This window comes from Myodes glareolus, chromosome 15 (genome assembly GCF_982192425.1).
Source record: "Myodes glareolus chromosome 15, mMyoGla1.1, whole genome shotgun sequence".
Lineage (NCBI taxonomy): Eukaryota > Metazoa > Chordata > Mammalia > Rodentia > Cricetidae > Myodes > Myodes glareolus.
Window position 1 is genome coordinate 40,446,806 of NC_142040.1, and position 14,063 is coordinate 40,460,868.

Consider the following 14,063-nt stretch of genomic DNA (forward strand, 5'->3'; position numbering starts at 1 on the left):
TGCCAACACCTTCATTTCAGACGGTCGGTCTGTGGAACTGTGACGGAGCACACTGCTGTGGTTTAAGTCACCCGGATTACGACGACCTGTGAAAGCAGTCCTGGGAAATTAATACAGGAGATAATACCAATGCCCAAAAACATTAAACACTGACCCCATAAGAGGCAGACGTGAAGCACTTGTTTAAAGAACTATGATGTAATGTACCAGTATGCCTGAATAGCGAAGCCACACAGCAAACTCCATAAAGAGCAGCAACCGCCACGTGTACCTCCATCCCACTAGCCTGCTTGTCCTTGAACAAGAGGCTCAGCAAACATTTTCTTTGAAGGCTAGACAGTAAATATTTTAGGCTTTGCAGATCACCAAGCAAAACTGGGGTTATTATGCAGGCACGTACAGAACCACTAAGAACATAAAAGCCATCCTTAGCTCAAGTGCTATAAACAGCACCTTGGTACACCTGACCCATGAGCTGTGGCTTGTAGACCTCTGCTTACAGCTATCTTCCAAGACTTATGCTGTTGGCTCCACAGTTTGTGATCTACAGTCATTTTGTCTCCTTTCTCCACTTCTGCGAGGGAAGTGCCTGTCTCTTTCTCCATTCCGTGATACTGCATCTATTTGGGATTTTACCATGTCTTGCCTCAATTATTTCAAAAGCTTCCCACATATCACACGTGTCCACCGTGTCCACCGGAAGCGCTAACTTGGCCACATTAATAACCCCCTTCTATAACACTCCCTCCACCACCCACAACAATAGCTGTAAACCCAGAAGCATATCATAAGTACTTTTTAAAAGACCACTACTGTCTAAACTGTATGCATTTGACATCCAGGTTCAACAGATGGGGGAGGGTGGCTGGGCTGATTCTGAGAGGCAGCCAGGACTGATTTTTGCACATACAGTTCCTCTGGTCTGGGAAGTTCCCTCCCTGCTTGGGCTTGGAAATTTACAATTGCTTTCCAAACTCATCTTAGAATGAAACTGTGCAATTACAAATACCATCAGTGTAGGCCATGCCTGTGTGTGTCACATGGTAATCACAGCTATTCAGACGTCATCATGGACTTCTGTGCTGGAACCAGCGTGTTGGCTATAATGTGTTTATCACACCTGTCCTAAATCATATCTGAGACCGAGCAGGTACTTTCCATCCATGTTCTTCCAAAAGAACCTTTCGAAGCAGAAACTAAATACCCTCCACCCTGGTCTCAAATGCAAACTGACAACCCTCTCCATCGTCTAGACTCTCACACACGTATTCTGAGGTGAAATTGTCCTTCGTCTGGATCCTCTGTACACACATGCCACCCCACAGAACTACAGCTTCCACGAGGGAACACGCAGTCAGCATCCGAGCTCCAGGAAGCCAAGTCCATCGACAATGTCAATGCACATACTTGGGTCCTTGGGCTCCAAATACAACAGAAAGAACCCAAAAAGGTACTACTACTACTAAAACTGACCAAAGGGGAAGTGTGTGTTTATGAACTTTATCTCTACACGTTCAAACACCACAGTCCAGACAAAGAAATACCATGAGGAACATATTCATTTTCCTCCCTCCAGGGAATTTTGGAAAGTCACATCATAGCCACATAAATCTAAGAATTTAAAACCACTCACATATTAATGACTTCATCCATAAAGTTCACACAGGTTCTATCCTTTGATTCTGTACTTTTAAATGAAAAAACAAAAACATCTAGTAAGTCACATAAGACGTCTCTCAAAGTCAGCCAAGTGGTTCATTAATGAGTGCCTGCTTCATTAACGCCACAAACATGTATTAAGCACCAACCATAAATACATACGTGTGTGGAGCTGTATAATACACAGAAGGGAGACAGCCAACACCAGCCAACAACCAAACCCTGCACAGGATGACTGTTCAGGACAGGAAGGCTCTAAGCACAAGGTCCAGGTCAGGGGTTTGGCTGCCTGTGCTTGTGATGGGGAAAGACGCAGATCCCAGTGTATCTACCAGGCTTAAAAAGTCCCATCTTTTTGGTCAGGCCCCAAACCTGAGGACTGTATCTTCAACACAGATCTTGCCTAGGGCTGGGACCCCTCCTGATCACCTCTACTGCCTCTCTCTTGTCTAGACCACCACCAACTCCTACTCTTTTCTTGTTTGTACCTACTCAGACCTCTGAGCCATTCTTTTTCTCTGTGCAACTGGGAAATGTCCACAATGTCATTCCTTTACTCAAATTCCTGCAACAGCTTTCATCTCACTTGAACTTTTTTTAAATAACCTATTCTTATTTTATTTGTATTAGCGTTTTGCCCGCTAATGTATGTCTATGTGAGGGTGTCAGATCTTGGAGTTATAGACAGCTGTTAGCTGCCATGTGGGTGCTGGGAATTGACCTGGGAGAGCAGTAAGTGCTCTTGACCACTGAGCCATCTCTCCAGCCCCTGGCTTGAACTTTTAATACATGTCCTGACAATGACCTACAAAGCCTGACCTGACTGTTCTGCTCTTCTGGGATGACCTCTCTTACTAGGATGGCCTTAGACCCAACAGTTGACCTCCTGGCTGTTCTTCCACCTTCCTGATCCATCCAGTCACCTGGGGCTTTGTTACAGATAACCCCTCTGCCGGAGCAGCCTCTACTGCAATACCTGCTCTAATAGCCTCCCACCCTCCACAATGCTACTCAATTCCACCTTCCCAGTGGGCTCTACCCTGCCCACACAACTCTGCGCTCCACCCCGTTCCCGGCTCCACTTCTGAACATGTATCATACATATCTGTTGTGCATTATGGTTCGCTGTGTTTATCTTTCACTGTGTCTCCACCCCGCTAGACTGTGAGCTACACAGGGTGGTAATCATTTGGGTCACTGATGTAATGTTGGCAGTGCTTAGGCTATGGTGTCTACTTAAATATTTATGCAATAAAAATCGAGATTATTTTTTAGAGGGTTGCCTTTCTCCCAAATACTGTCACCCAACCCACTAAATGATGCATAGGGGAAAATCAGATCACATCATGAGTGTCAAAGTTCTCAGAAAAAGGGTAGAAATGACACTGACGTTCAATCAGATTACATACCGTGATGGGGAATTTTGATTGTCAGTTTGAGTGGATTAAGGGCTTTCGTGACACACACCTTTGGGAATGTCTGTGCGGAGCTAATAAGGAAGATAAACTGAGGACCACCCAAAGACTGGAAGAGAGGAAGAGGGAGGAATCTCGGGAGCAGAAGCAGAAGAGGGGTCCCCCCTGCACACTCCAGCCACCAGGGAGCCACCTGCTCTGACGCCTTCCCTCCCAGGATGGGCATGCCACTTGCAAACCCAAGTCAAAGCAAACCCATTCTTCCTTAAGCTGTTTTTGAGTGGTATTTGGGTTACAACAAGAAAAGGAAACTTGATTTTCCTTCATTTTGGGAAAGGAGGCTGTGTTTAAGAGTTCAAAATAAAGTTCACTTTGCAGGCAAGAAAAAGCCAGCATTCCAACCAATCACTTTTGCAGCCCCATTCATTACACCCCTCATTAGGTCCTAGAATTGGTACCAGATGTTCACCACAGGCAGCTTCAGAACTCGGGGCGCCCCCACAGGTGGCCAGGAGACCAGGTACCTCCCTTCTAGAAACACCTGATGAGTTAAACCAGGGATACATGCTTACCGATCTGAACCAATCTGAACTAAATGTTTTCAACTTCGTCAGCTGATAAAGGATTTTCAAGCTCCCAGCCTGCAGTCACGTGGACAGACAAATACTCCTGAGGTCAGCCTGAAACAATGTCTAAATGTCTACAGCATTCTTGAGCTGTTTTACTTTCAATATGAAACACTACTGCTATTTAACAAACTAAAAATCATCTAAACAAAGTAGTATCTAGGGAAGTCCGAACTTCACCTTTACAGATGTGGGGCTGAAGCAACCTGTCCCGGCACAAAATTCATTTGGTGTGGGAGGAAGAGGGCTGACAAGAGAAAATTTACATAAACTATATAATGTGAGCAATATACTAATCACTCCAGGCAACGTCTCCACCTACCCCTCTGATGCCAGTAATGACTTCTGGTACTCAATACGGGGTAACTTGATGAAAACAGAACACCCTAGGGCTGTACTAATGAGTCCTCTAGCTTTTGTGCCGGTGTCTGCAATTCTGGTGGTTACAGGCTGCAGGGGGGATGTTATACTCTCTAGAACTGTGTTTCAATGGAGATTGATTCCCATTTTAAAAGTACTTTCCTGATCTCAAAGCCAAATATTTAGTAAGTAGCTACTAAGCACCATAGAATCTAATCCTGGGGTGACCTTGAGGAAAGGCTTCCACTTTGCCCTGAAGATTATGGAGGTTCCAGTCGTTCAGGGTTACTCCCACTGGGCTGCGTACCAGCCCAGCAGACTCCACACTGGTCCACAGATGGGCACCGGGCCACAGCCCTGAAGCTGCACACAGGACTTCCCTTGTGCCATGGGTACACTAAGAGCACGCCCCCTTTCCCATTATCCTGCAGGCCCTCAGCAACCTGGCTCACCACACAGTGCCAGTGCAGGGTGTCCACCCTTTATCACTGGTCCAGAACTCACTGAGGATCAAGAGTGCTGTCTGCGCCCCAGTCTGTGCTGCCTAACACCACTGCCGGATGGTTCCGTCTGTCTTCTGGATACAATCTCACTAAACACAGCACAGTTACCAGACCAGTTTATTGGTGATAATCACGTATCATGGGCGTCAGAGATGATGCAATCCAATTTAATACTAAACCCTGGTTTAAAAATATTAGATAATAACACAGCAGATTTTTATGGAGGTGCCAAAAAGGAACCAAAGTTTAAGGGAAGTCTCCTGTTTCCTGGTGAATCACAGAATTTCTCGTGCTTGGAAACCCTACGGTGATCAAACAGGGTGTCACTTCCCAAGGAGAAGGGAAGGCCAATGAAGATGGAGGGGGGGATAGTGCGTGATAAGTCCTTGGTGGAACTAGGAAGGAATGCAAGTCCCCTGCCTCCTCTCATTTGCTGCAGACAGTCTAGGTCTTTCAGTGGGGCAGAGAGGACTGCAGAGCTCAGTCTAGAAACCACTGGCAGGGAGGAGGGAAAAGCACCTGAGCAGGACAGTCACGGACCAATCACGTTTAAGCTTTAATCAAGGACCTGACTCCTCTACCTTAGAGCCACTGAGAAAAGTGCAAACGGGGCCAAACACTACATCTAGAAATGAAGTCAATGCTGAGGTGGAGGTAGGAGCGGGAAAACTGCTCTGAGTTAAAACAAAAAGAACGACTGGCCTCCATCTCTGGCCCAGGGGTTTCAAACGGATGGGCCCGCAAACCGCCGCCTCCTTAGAGCTTTCTCTTTGTTCCTGGCACCACCTTCTTCCAGCTATTTTTAGGACAGGAGAACAGGGCACACTGAATGAAGCCGGGACAGCAAGGCCTCACCTTGTCTGCCCTGCTGGGGCTCGGGCTATCTTTAATTAATGTCTGAGGGACACAAGACCAGCCCTCCTCAGGGCGGTGAAAGGCGGCACAATAGAGAAATTCTAGCCAGGACGACTCCCAGGCCAGCTCCTGGCCACCATGCCTCACTCAGGTCCTGGGACTATTTGTTGTTGTTGTTGTTGTTGAAAAGGCAGTACCATCTGGACCACTCAGCGAGCAAAGAGAGTTTCAGCATCAAGGGAAGAGTACGAAGATGGGACTGTGTTTACCCAGCCCTTTGCAGACCACAAGTGAGGTTTCACCAACAGGTGCTTCTGTCACGGTTGAAAGTTCCACTGAACAGCGCTGTCTAGTAGGCTGCAGCTTCAGAGACCCTGCTCCTAAGATTCTCCCCCAAATGAGTCATCGTTCAGTGTGTAATGAGGTTTGAGGCCTTTTCTTTGGAATAAAGAAACTGCCCTATGTGGCCCCCTCCCTCCTCTGGTCCATTTTTACAAGCAAAGAGGAAAGCAAGGGGTCCCATCACTTTGCTGTCATGGTCCTTCCTGCTGTGATCCTCAAGAGATAAATGACAAACATTAAACCATGGGTTGCAGCCAACCAGAAGTGGCTTTATTACATCAGAGAAACTAACCATATCTTTGGAAACCACACTAAATATGCTGTGAACCCCACAATACTCTCCCACAGACTGCTGCAGAGCCCCTGGGGCTTCGGCATCCTCAAAACACACTGCAGGCAAGAATGATAAACAGGGAAGATAAAATGCTCCCACCAAGGGGAACAAAATCAGAGCCTCAGGGTCTCCAGGTCAGTGACAGGCCTGCAGAGGTCTGGAGAGCCGAAGGGGCTCCTGGTAAGTCAAGCCAAGTGTGGCTGCAATCTGAGCACATTCGAAATTTCCATCCCTGCAGCAACCCCCTCACCCTCCACTCCACTCCATTAAACTAAGTAGGTCTATTTATCCAAGAGTCCATTAGTTGATTTAAAAACACAACTCTAGAATTATCTTTTAGCTGATGGAGCCATATGGTTCTCTTCATTCCTGCTCACAGTACTAAACTAAAACCTTTAGTAGTCTGAGCAAAAGCCAGCCCACCAGAGCTAAGAGCACCCACAGTTATTCTGTCGTGGGGGTCCCCACTAGGACGGTTCAGATTCCCAAAGGAGGCCAGTGTGGTTCTGAGACATGGCGGCCAGTAGTAAATCATGCACACTGGGTGAGTGAGGGGAGCCGGCAGCAGGGATCCAGCAGGACCTGTTTCCCTCCAGCGGTTCATCAATTAAGCTTACCAGAGAAGCAAGCCTTGCCACAAAATAACCAAACGAAAATGACCAGGAAAACACACTGAAAGGTAACTAATTTTCCGGGCTCTTCGGAAGGGAGTTGCTGAAGTCACAGCCAACTGAGGCAGAACTGTTGAAACTCTGAACTATGATGGACGTGCCTGGGTCTGGTGCCCAGCCTTCTGGTCACAACTCATTTAAGCACCTGTTACTTACGACCATTTGAATAAGGAACTGAAGCTTTCATTAGACTTCATTTACCATGCATGTAAAATGTCAAAGCAATGAAAAACCACCTCCCCTTTAAATAGTGAGCGCAGCGGAGATGAGACCGTTGTTAAATGTCTTAATTATAAAATTTCTTCCTACACTGAGACAGAGACTTTGGGTCACCTACAGCAAAAGGCCGGGAAGCTGCTTGAGTTTTTCTCGTTTGTTCCATTTTGCAGCTGCTATTTTCAAAAGTCAACGGAGCCCTCTGATGTGATTATACTTTGAGACCTTAGATGAAAAAAAAAAAAAGAAACAAAAAACAAAACAAAACTCAGGCAGTAAACAGGCTCCCAAGGGCTCTGACTAAAAAAAGGAAGAGCCATTCAACAGCAACTACACAGTGGAAAGAGAGGAAAGGTCAGCTGATCTTTACATCACCAAGTCCCTAAGCATGCTCAGAAAGCTTCCTCCGCTGGGGGGTAGGATTTTAATCTCATCCTTACTTCTAATAGTAGCATCCTTACTGGTTGTAAGCAAATGTCAGCCCTACATAGGGCACTGGGTGCGCTACAGTTGTAAGTGTCAACACTCTAAAGACAGGTCACGTGGAGACTCTAGCTCCCGGTGCACGACACACCAAGGCAACAGCAGAAAACACTTTACCATCAACGGTGTTCCTGAAGTAATGCCCACAGACGTTCACTCTCTAGAACTGACTAAACCACATAAAACGACTTCAGTTTTGAAAGGATTTCCAGGTCTCAAACAACAGGAGACAATTCATGTTTTATGGTTGAGAGAGAGAAAAAAGCCCAATGGCTGACTAGACAGCTAGACTAACTGCATGTTCAAGCAGTCCTAAAGACAAACACAGCTTTTCTGATACACAGTTTCCACAGCAGGGCACCCAAAGGCCTGAACCACAGTAGAACCAGTGAATGAACCCACACAGAGGAGGAGCAGACACCTGCCCGCCCCCGAGGTGTCTGTATGCCGTTCTGCTCTACTTCAATTCCTGTCAACATTCTGTACAGAGTCACAGAAATTCAGCAATAGGCAGCCGGCGTGTGACCGACTGAAGTCACACAACGGAACTTAAAGGGGAAGGTGCTGCACTGGAGACTCGAAATGTCAGTTTCACCAGCACCAGCCCAGAAGGGAAGGATTCCTAACAACTTTAAAAGAAAAAAAATAAAGAGTGCAGATGTGGGTTCAGCACAGGCCAGCAAGAATATTATTGCTCGAAGAGCTAGTTCAATCTGAACTGTGTTTATGAATCGCTAATTGTCAAGAAAGTTGCTATTCGGTTAGGAAACTAGTACAGCGCTGTGTTCAGCAGCAGCAAGAAGGGACTCAGAACTCTGAACGTCCCCATCCCCCCACCCTATTAAGAGTCAGAGCCTTGGTCACACTGGGAAGGGGAAAGAAAAGTGTGGAAGGAAGGAGATGGCTGATGTCCCCAAATGTCTGAGGAAGAGATTTGTTCTGTTTCCTTCCAGCGAACCATTAAGAGAATAAGAAAGAACTCTGCTGAACCCAAGAACAAGTTAAATATCAGGGATGTTCACAGACTCTCTGTCGTGTCGTGTGCCCCCCCCCCGCCCCACAGGGAAGTAAACGGGTTACCCCCACCCAAGGCCAAACCTGCCAATCCAGGCAGCCTTCCACCAGCCCAGGATGCTACAGGAGGTGACTGCCTGCCTCCACCTCCCCCACTCTGAACCTCCAGAGGCAAGGCCGCATTCCTAAGAGCAACACCTCCCCATCTCTCCCAATCAATAGAGCCATTATATGGGACGGCCGGCTAGTGAGGAACCTCAGGTCAGGAAGGCAAGACTGCTGCAGTTTAAAAAAAAAAAAATTGCAAAGTCTCAGTGTTTTCACAAAAGCCAGCAACACCACCAGCTTCGAAAAGCACACTTTGACACCAGGACGGCTGATTTGCTGCTCTCAGGCACGCTATTCCGATTTCCTCTCAACGAGTTTCCCTGTGCTACTCCTGAAGAACAGCCCAAACGTCAGCTGGTTGATGAATTCCAAACCCAGAGTCAGGAGAGCTGGGTTCCTGAAGGTAGAGAGCCTTTCAGGGCATGTCACAAGAAGTTGACGCAGGAAGTTCCTGTGCCACACCAGCTTTGAGAACAGGGTTGGCCAAACTCCCCTGCCACACAGCAGGAACCCAGGAGAGAGCATGACTTACCTTTATTGGGAGGCATCTATTGTTCTCCTATCTCCGCCAGCACAGCAGGGTTCAAAAGGATGCCTGGCCTGGTTTAGGTCCCCTGCTAATTCCGCCCCAGTCCACAAGATTATAGGTCAGAGCAACTGATTCCCTGCCTACTCAAACTCTCAAATGACAACTACATTGAGTGGCTTCTCTGCCTAGAAGGAGCAATCTAGCAATCCACCGAAAACTCTCTAAGCAAAGTCCCAACAGTCCACAGCCCTAAGGGTCCCCAGACAAGGAGAATGAACCGGAACCTGAAACCAGACAGTGATGCGCCTATCAAAGTCACTGCGCTCAGCCTGAACAAAACATCCCACCCCACCTGCTCTACAGGCCAGGTTTTACCTTTCTGAACATGGATGATGTCTGGGAAGTTGGCCAGGTGCCCCTGATACAGTGCTAACAGGTCCATGACAGGGTCCAGGTCCTGCCTGGGCTGCTCAGCAAAGAGTTCGCCGATGGCGTCGTAGGCATCCCCGGTGAAGGCGATGGCCTGGTTCAGACCCACCGAGAAGGCCTGCTGGTCCAGCTCAAAGGCTTGGCTGAGGCCTCGGAAGGACTGGCCCACCTTCTGATACTCCTTCTTGAAGCCAGTCACTTGCTTGCGCGCAAACTCATTGGCAGTGTGGTTGAGCTGCAAGGCGCTGTCGTCCATCTTCTTGGTGAAGCACTTGAAGCCATCGATCTTGCTCTCCACCTCCTGCAGGTCCAGGGCGGCAGCAGGGGGTGTGCTCAGAGTGAGGAAGAAGTTGGCGCCCACCATCTCATCCTTCTCAGCCTTTCGCTTACCCTGTTTCCAGGCCTTCTCGTCCGTGCTGCTGGGGCAAGTCAGGAAATGCTGGAAGACGTCGCACTGTGCCAGCACCGGGTGGCTGGCCATGTGATTCATCCACCAGATCAGGCCCTTCCTGCGCTTGGAGATGAAGTCCTCCTCGAAGCGCCCGGTGGCCTGCTTCTCAGGCAGGTGGGGCACCGAGATGACCGGGAACTTCTCGGCCAGGCGCGCATACAGCCAGTCGAAGTGCTTATAGCGCCTGTGCACTGGCACCTGGGTGTGCGTGGGCACCAGCTTGTAAGAGATGTAGCTCTTCATGCCCTTGAACTTGGTCTGCTTGGTGGGGTCGTCGATGGTGCACTGAAAAGGGTACGGGTTCTCCTGCCACTCGGGGCCATAGGGCCCCAGCACCACGCACAGCTTGTCCCCATCCTTCACGAAGCCCGATGCCTCGCCCAGCACGAAGGCCTCCCCGCCCGACTTGACGAAGGTGGAGAAGCGATTGAGGTTGCGGCTCACCGTGGCCGAGCTCTTGGCTCCAGACGCTTGATGCTGTGGAGGCGCCGAGCCGCCGCGGGAGCCCAGCGACAGGTCGGAGCGTGTGGACAGGCGGTAGCGACCAGCCGCGCCGCCTCCAGCCGAGGACGAGCCGTCGAGATCGGGGTACGCGCCGCTGCCCAGAGCGCCCGGCTCATCGGCCACCGTGGAGCTATCGTCCCACTCGTCGTCCCAATCATCGTCGCTGCCCTGGCTGGCCTGGTAGCCGCCGTACAGCTGCTGCGGCGACGGCTGCAGGGCGCCCCCGCCGTAGGGGAAGCCGGCGCCCGACGGCTGGAAGGACCCCGGCGGCGCCTGCGACTGCAGCAGCGGCTGGAAGGCGGCGGGTGGCGCGGCGGGCAGAGGTTCAAAGCCACCGGGCGGCACGTTGGCGTAGCGGGCCGGGACTCCGGGGCCGCCGTCGGCCGGAGGGCCGGGCTCGGGTGCTCGGATCACTTGCACGTACGAGGCCGGGAAGAGGCCGCGATCGCCGCGGCTGTTGATCCCTTCGAGCCAGCCCTCGATGTCCTGCTCGCTGCACAGGCTCAACACCTCGTGCTCCCGCAGCGAAATCTCCCCGGGGTTCTCGGACCTGAAATCATAGAGTGCCCGGGCGCGCAGCGCCATGGTCCCGAGCCCGGAGCCCCGAGCCCGGGCCGGCCCGAGGGCCCCGCGGTCAGTACCCGCGCCCCTGGGTGCCGAGGGGAGCTCTAGGACAGTGCACGGTCCGCTCCCCGCTCCGCTCGCGCCCTCCGTGCAGATCCGCTCTGCTCGCAGCCAGCACTGCTGCTCAGGGCCGCCGCCGCCGGCTGGGGGCGGGGCCCGCGCCTCCCACGTCTCCAGCGGCGCGAATCCATTGCCGAGAGCCGAGAGCCAGACAAGAGCAAGCGATAGCCGAGCAGCCGCGCCGGCGCCGACTCAGCGGCCGCCGCTGCCCCCTCGTGGCGGGTATGAAAAAGTGCGCGCTTGGGTGACCACGCGGCGGGTGGGTTTGTTTTGTTTTCTTTTTCAGAAGTGAATTATTTGAAATTGTTTCGATTTTTAAGTGAAAAAAAACTCGCTTTCTTAGAAAGCGAGTAGTTGTGTCCGCGATAGCCGTTCCCCCTCTGACTGTTCGGAGTGAATGATCCTGAAATGACTTAACTCCAGGTCAGTAAGAAAGGCTTCTGTCCTGAAGATTAGCTTTTGCAATGATTAAGATGTCCTTGCCAGGGGTGGGTTCACTGCAGGAACAGCTCCTTTTCTTCCAGACGGGAGGATCCTAGTTTGACCAGAGACAAGGGTGGTGTAGGGAAAGAAGAGCTGAAAAGTGTGCAGAGAGCTAGCACTCGTGAGAGCCCAGCTTCAGAGCCAGGCTGCAGGTCTGACACTTGACTACCTGTATGGCCTTGAGCGAGGCACTTGCCTTGCACAACCTCCCAGGGTTGTGTGGATTCAGTGATAACGCCGTCCTTATCTTACAAGTGAAGGACTGAGCACGGTTAAGTAGTTATTGCTACCTGGGGAAGTACAATTTCTGGTCCCTTTCCTAAGGAGAATAAGGTTCCTAAAATTGCAGTTACAGGTGTGATAGACTATAAAGAAGCTGCCTGTGTTCACACCTTTACATTTCCTCCAAGGTCATTGACCACTCCTTTTCTCAATACCTTTATAGTAAGTCGATCAAAGCTCCCTTCCTGAGATTTTATCAACCCCAATCTCCTATAGTTGCCCTGTTTCATATCTTTTCCTTCAATATTTACTTTTCCCAAGGCTTACTTTCTCATACTCTCCTTACAGAGTCTTAACCTAACCCTTTGAAGAAAACTCTAAATGGAGCTCTACAGTCACAGGTCATTAATTTCAGCCTGTTCTATGCCCATTTCTATGAATCTGATCAGAAGAATATTCCATTATCCTCAGCACTGTGGTATTCCAAGCTGCCTCCTACTGAAAAACCTTAACTCAATCCCAGGAGCTAAATCCAGTATTTTCTGGATATGACGATTCTCATGGAGAGCAATCATTGGGATTCTACGTCATCATTTGGCATGATCAGAAACACGAAGCCAACACTAACTAGATAGCTTACATTACATAGTAATCAAGAGATGTTCATGTGCGATAACAAATCTACTGGACAAAACACAGTAGAATTCCTCCGCTAGCACTTGGTAGTAAACTTTAGATTTGAGAGTTAGTTACGGTAGCTTCGGGTTTATCCTGTAAAAATTCCAGGAGTTTACAGGAAGCTCTTGCAGAAGAGTTGGACAACTGTGGAAGCAATGGCTAAGGACCTCCAGGGTGTTGAGTCTACTGATAGCCCAAGGGTACACACATCTGTGAGAGCTCAGCTTCTGAGAGCCGAGTTAAAGACTTTGTGCTTCTCAGTCATAAGGGTTTGGGAGAGACGCTAACAAACTGTCGTGATGCTTGGCCCTGTGCTCAGACTGGTGGGAAATACTTTACCCCTAGAGGGTCAGGGATCTGGAGGAAATGTGCTTAATTAATAACTTACAATCATTCACCCAGGGGCGTGAATATGGTAATGCGTTTGTAAAAGATAAGTCTAGAAGACAGTTTCTTAAACTGTGGGTTACAGCCCCATAGAGAGGCCACATAACTGAATGTGACGGTGGTCGTGAAAAATATTAGCAACAGGAGAAATTTTTTGAACAGGCAACAAACAGAAATACTTGATTAGAATCAAATACATAATGGGTCTAAGGTGCTTCAACTCAACCATGTTGCATGTTCAACTTCACTGCAGACTTGGTTCTGAAGACAAAATATGCTTTTGCAGAATGCCTGCCATCAGACATGTAGCACAATGAATGCTACCCCATGTGCCCTAGCTGTGATGAGAGACCATTGTGTTTCCTGAGCAGCGGTGATTTAGCGTACATATAAAGTTCTTTGCTCTTAAAGGACCGTAACAGAGAAGAGAATCATATCCCACTATCCTTCCTCATCATGTATGTTTTGAATCCTCTTTAGACTGTGTTTGATTTTTACAACAGCTGTTCAAATTCTTAAGTTTATAAAAATTTGTTAAGTGAATTTTGACTTGGGATTAGCATAGAGTTGCTAGGAATTTATGAAATAGTCTTAAATATATGTCTGCCATATTTTGTTGATGTGGGATTCTCCTCTGTATGCTGTGAATATCATTGGTTAATAAAAATGCTGTTTTGGGCCTGTGATAGGGTAGAGCAGAGCTAGGTGGAGAAAACTAAACTGAATGCTGGGAGGAAGAAAGTGGAGTCAAGGAGAAGCCATGTAGCCCCACTAGAGACAGACACCTGAACTTTACCTAGTAAGCCACAGCCATGTACGTGGCTATACACAGATGAATAGAAATGGGTTAAATTCTAGATATAAGAGCTTGCTAGAAATACACTTAAGTGATTGGCCAAGCAGTTATTTAAATAATATAGTTTCTGTGTAATTATTTCAGGAGTCTGGGCGGCTGAAAAATAATCAGGGAGGCCTCTTAAAACATTTTGTACTATATATTTATGTGAAATGACATTCTTAAGCATTGCTGATTATAAAAACATATGTCAATCAGCTCTGAAAAACATTGAAGATGCTGTGCCTTCCAGTGTCAAACATTCATCCAAGATG

The 14,063-nt window shown here is 48.8% G+C and overlaps 1 protein-coding gene across 1 annotated transcript in view; it reads right to left on the reverse strand.

The window, feature by feature from the left end:
- Snx18 (sorting nexin 18) overlaps positions 1 to 11,238 on the reverse strand; it is a 31,534-nt gene extending 20,296 nt beyond the window's left edge. The window contains exon 1 of the mRNA XM_048443042.3: positions 9,491 to 11,238. Within this exon, the coding sequence (XP_048298999.2) occupies positions 9,491 to 11,084 (1,594 nt within the window). The 5' untranslated portion in view covers positions 11,085 to 11,238. The remainder of the gene's footprint in view (positions 1 to 9,490) is intronic.
- Positions 11,239 to 14,063: the final 2,825 nt, after the last annotated feature.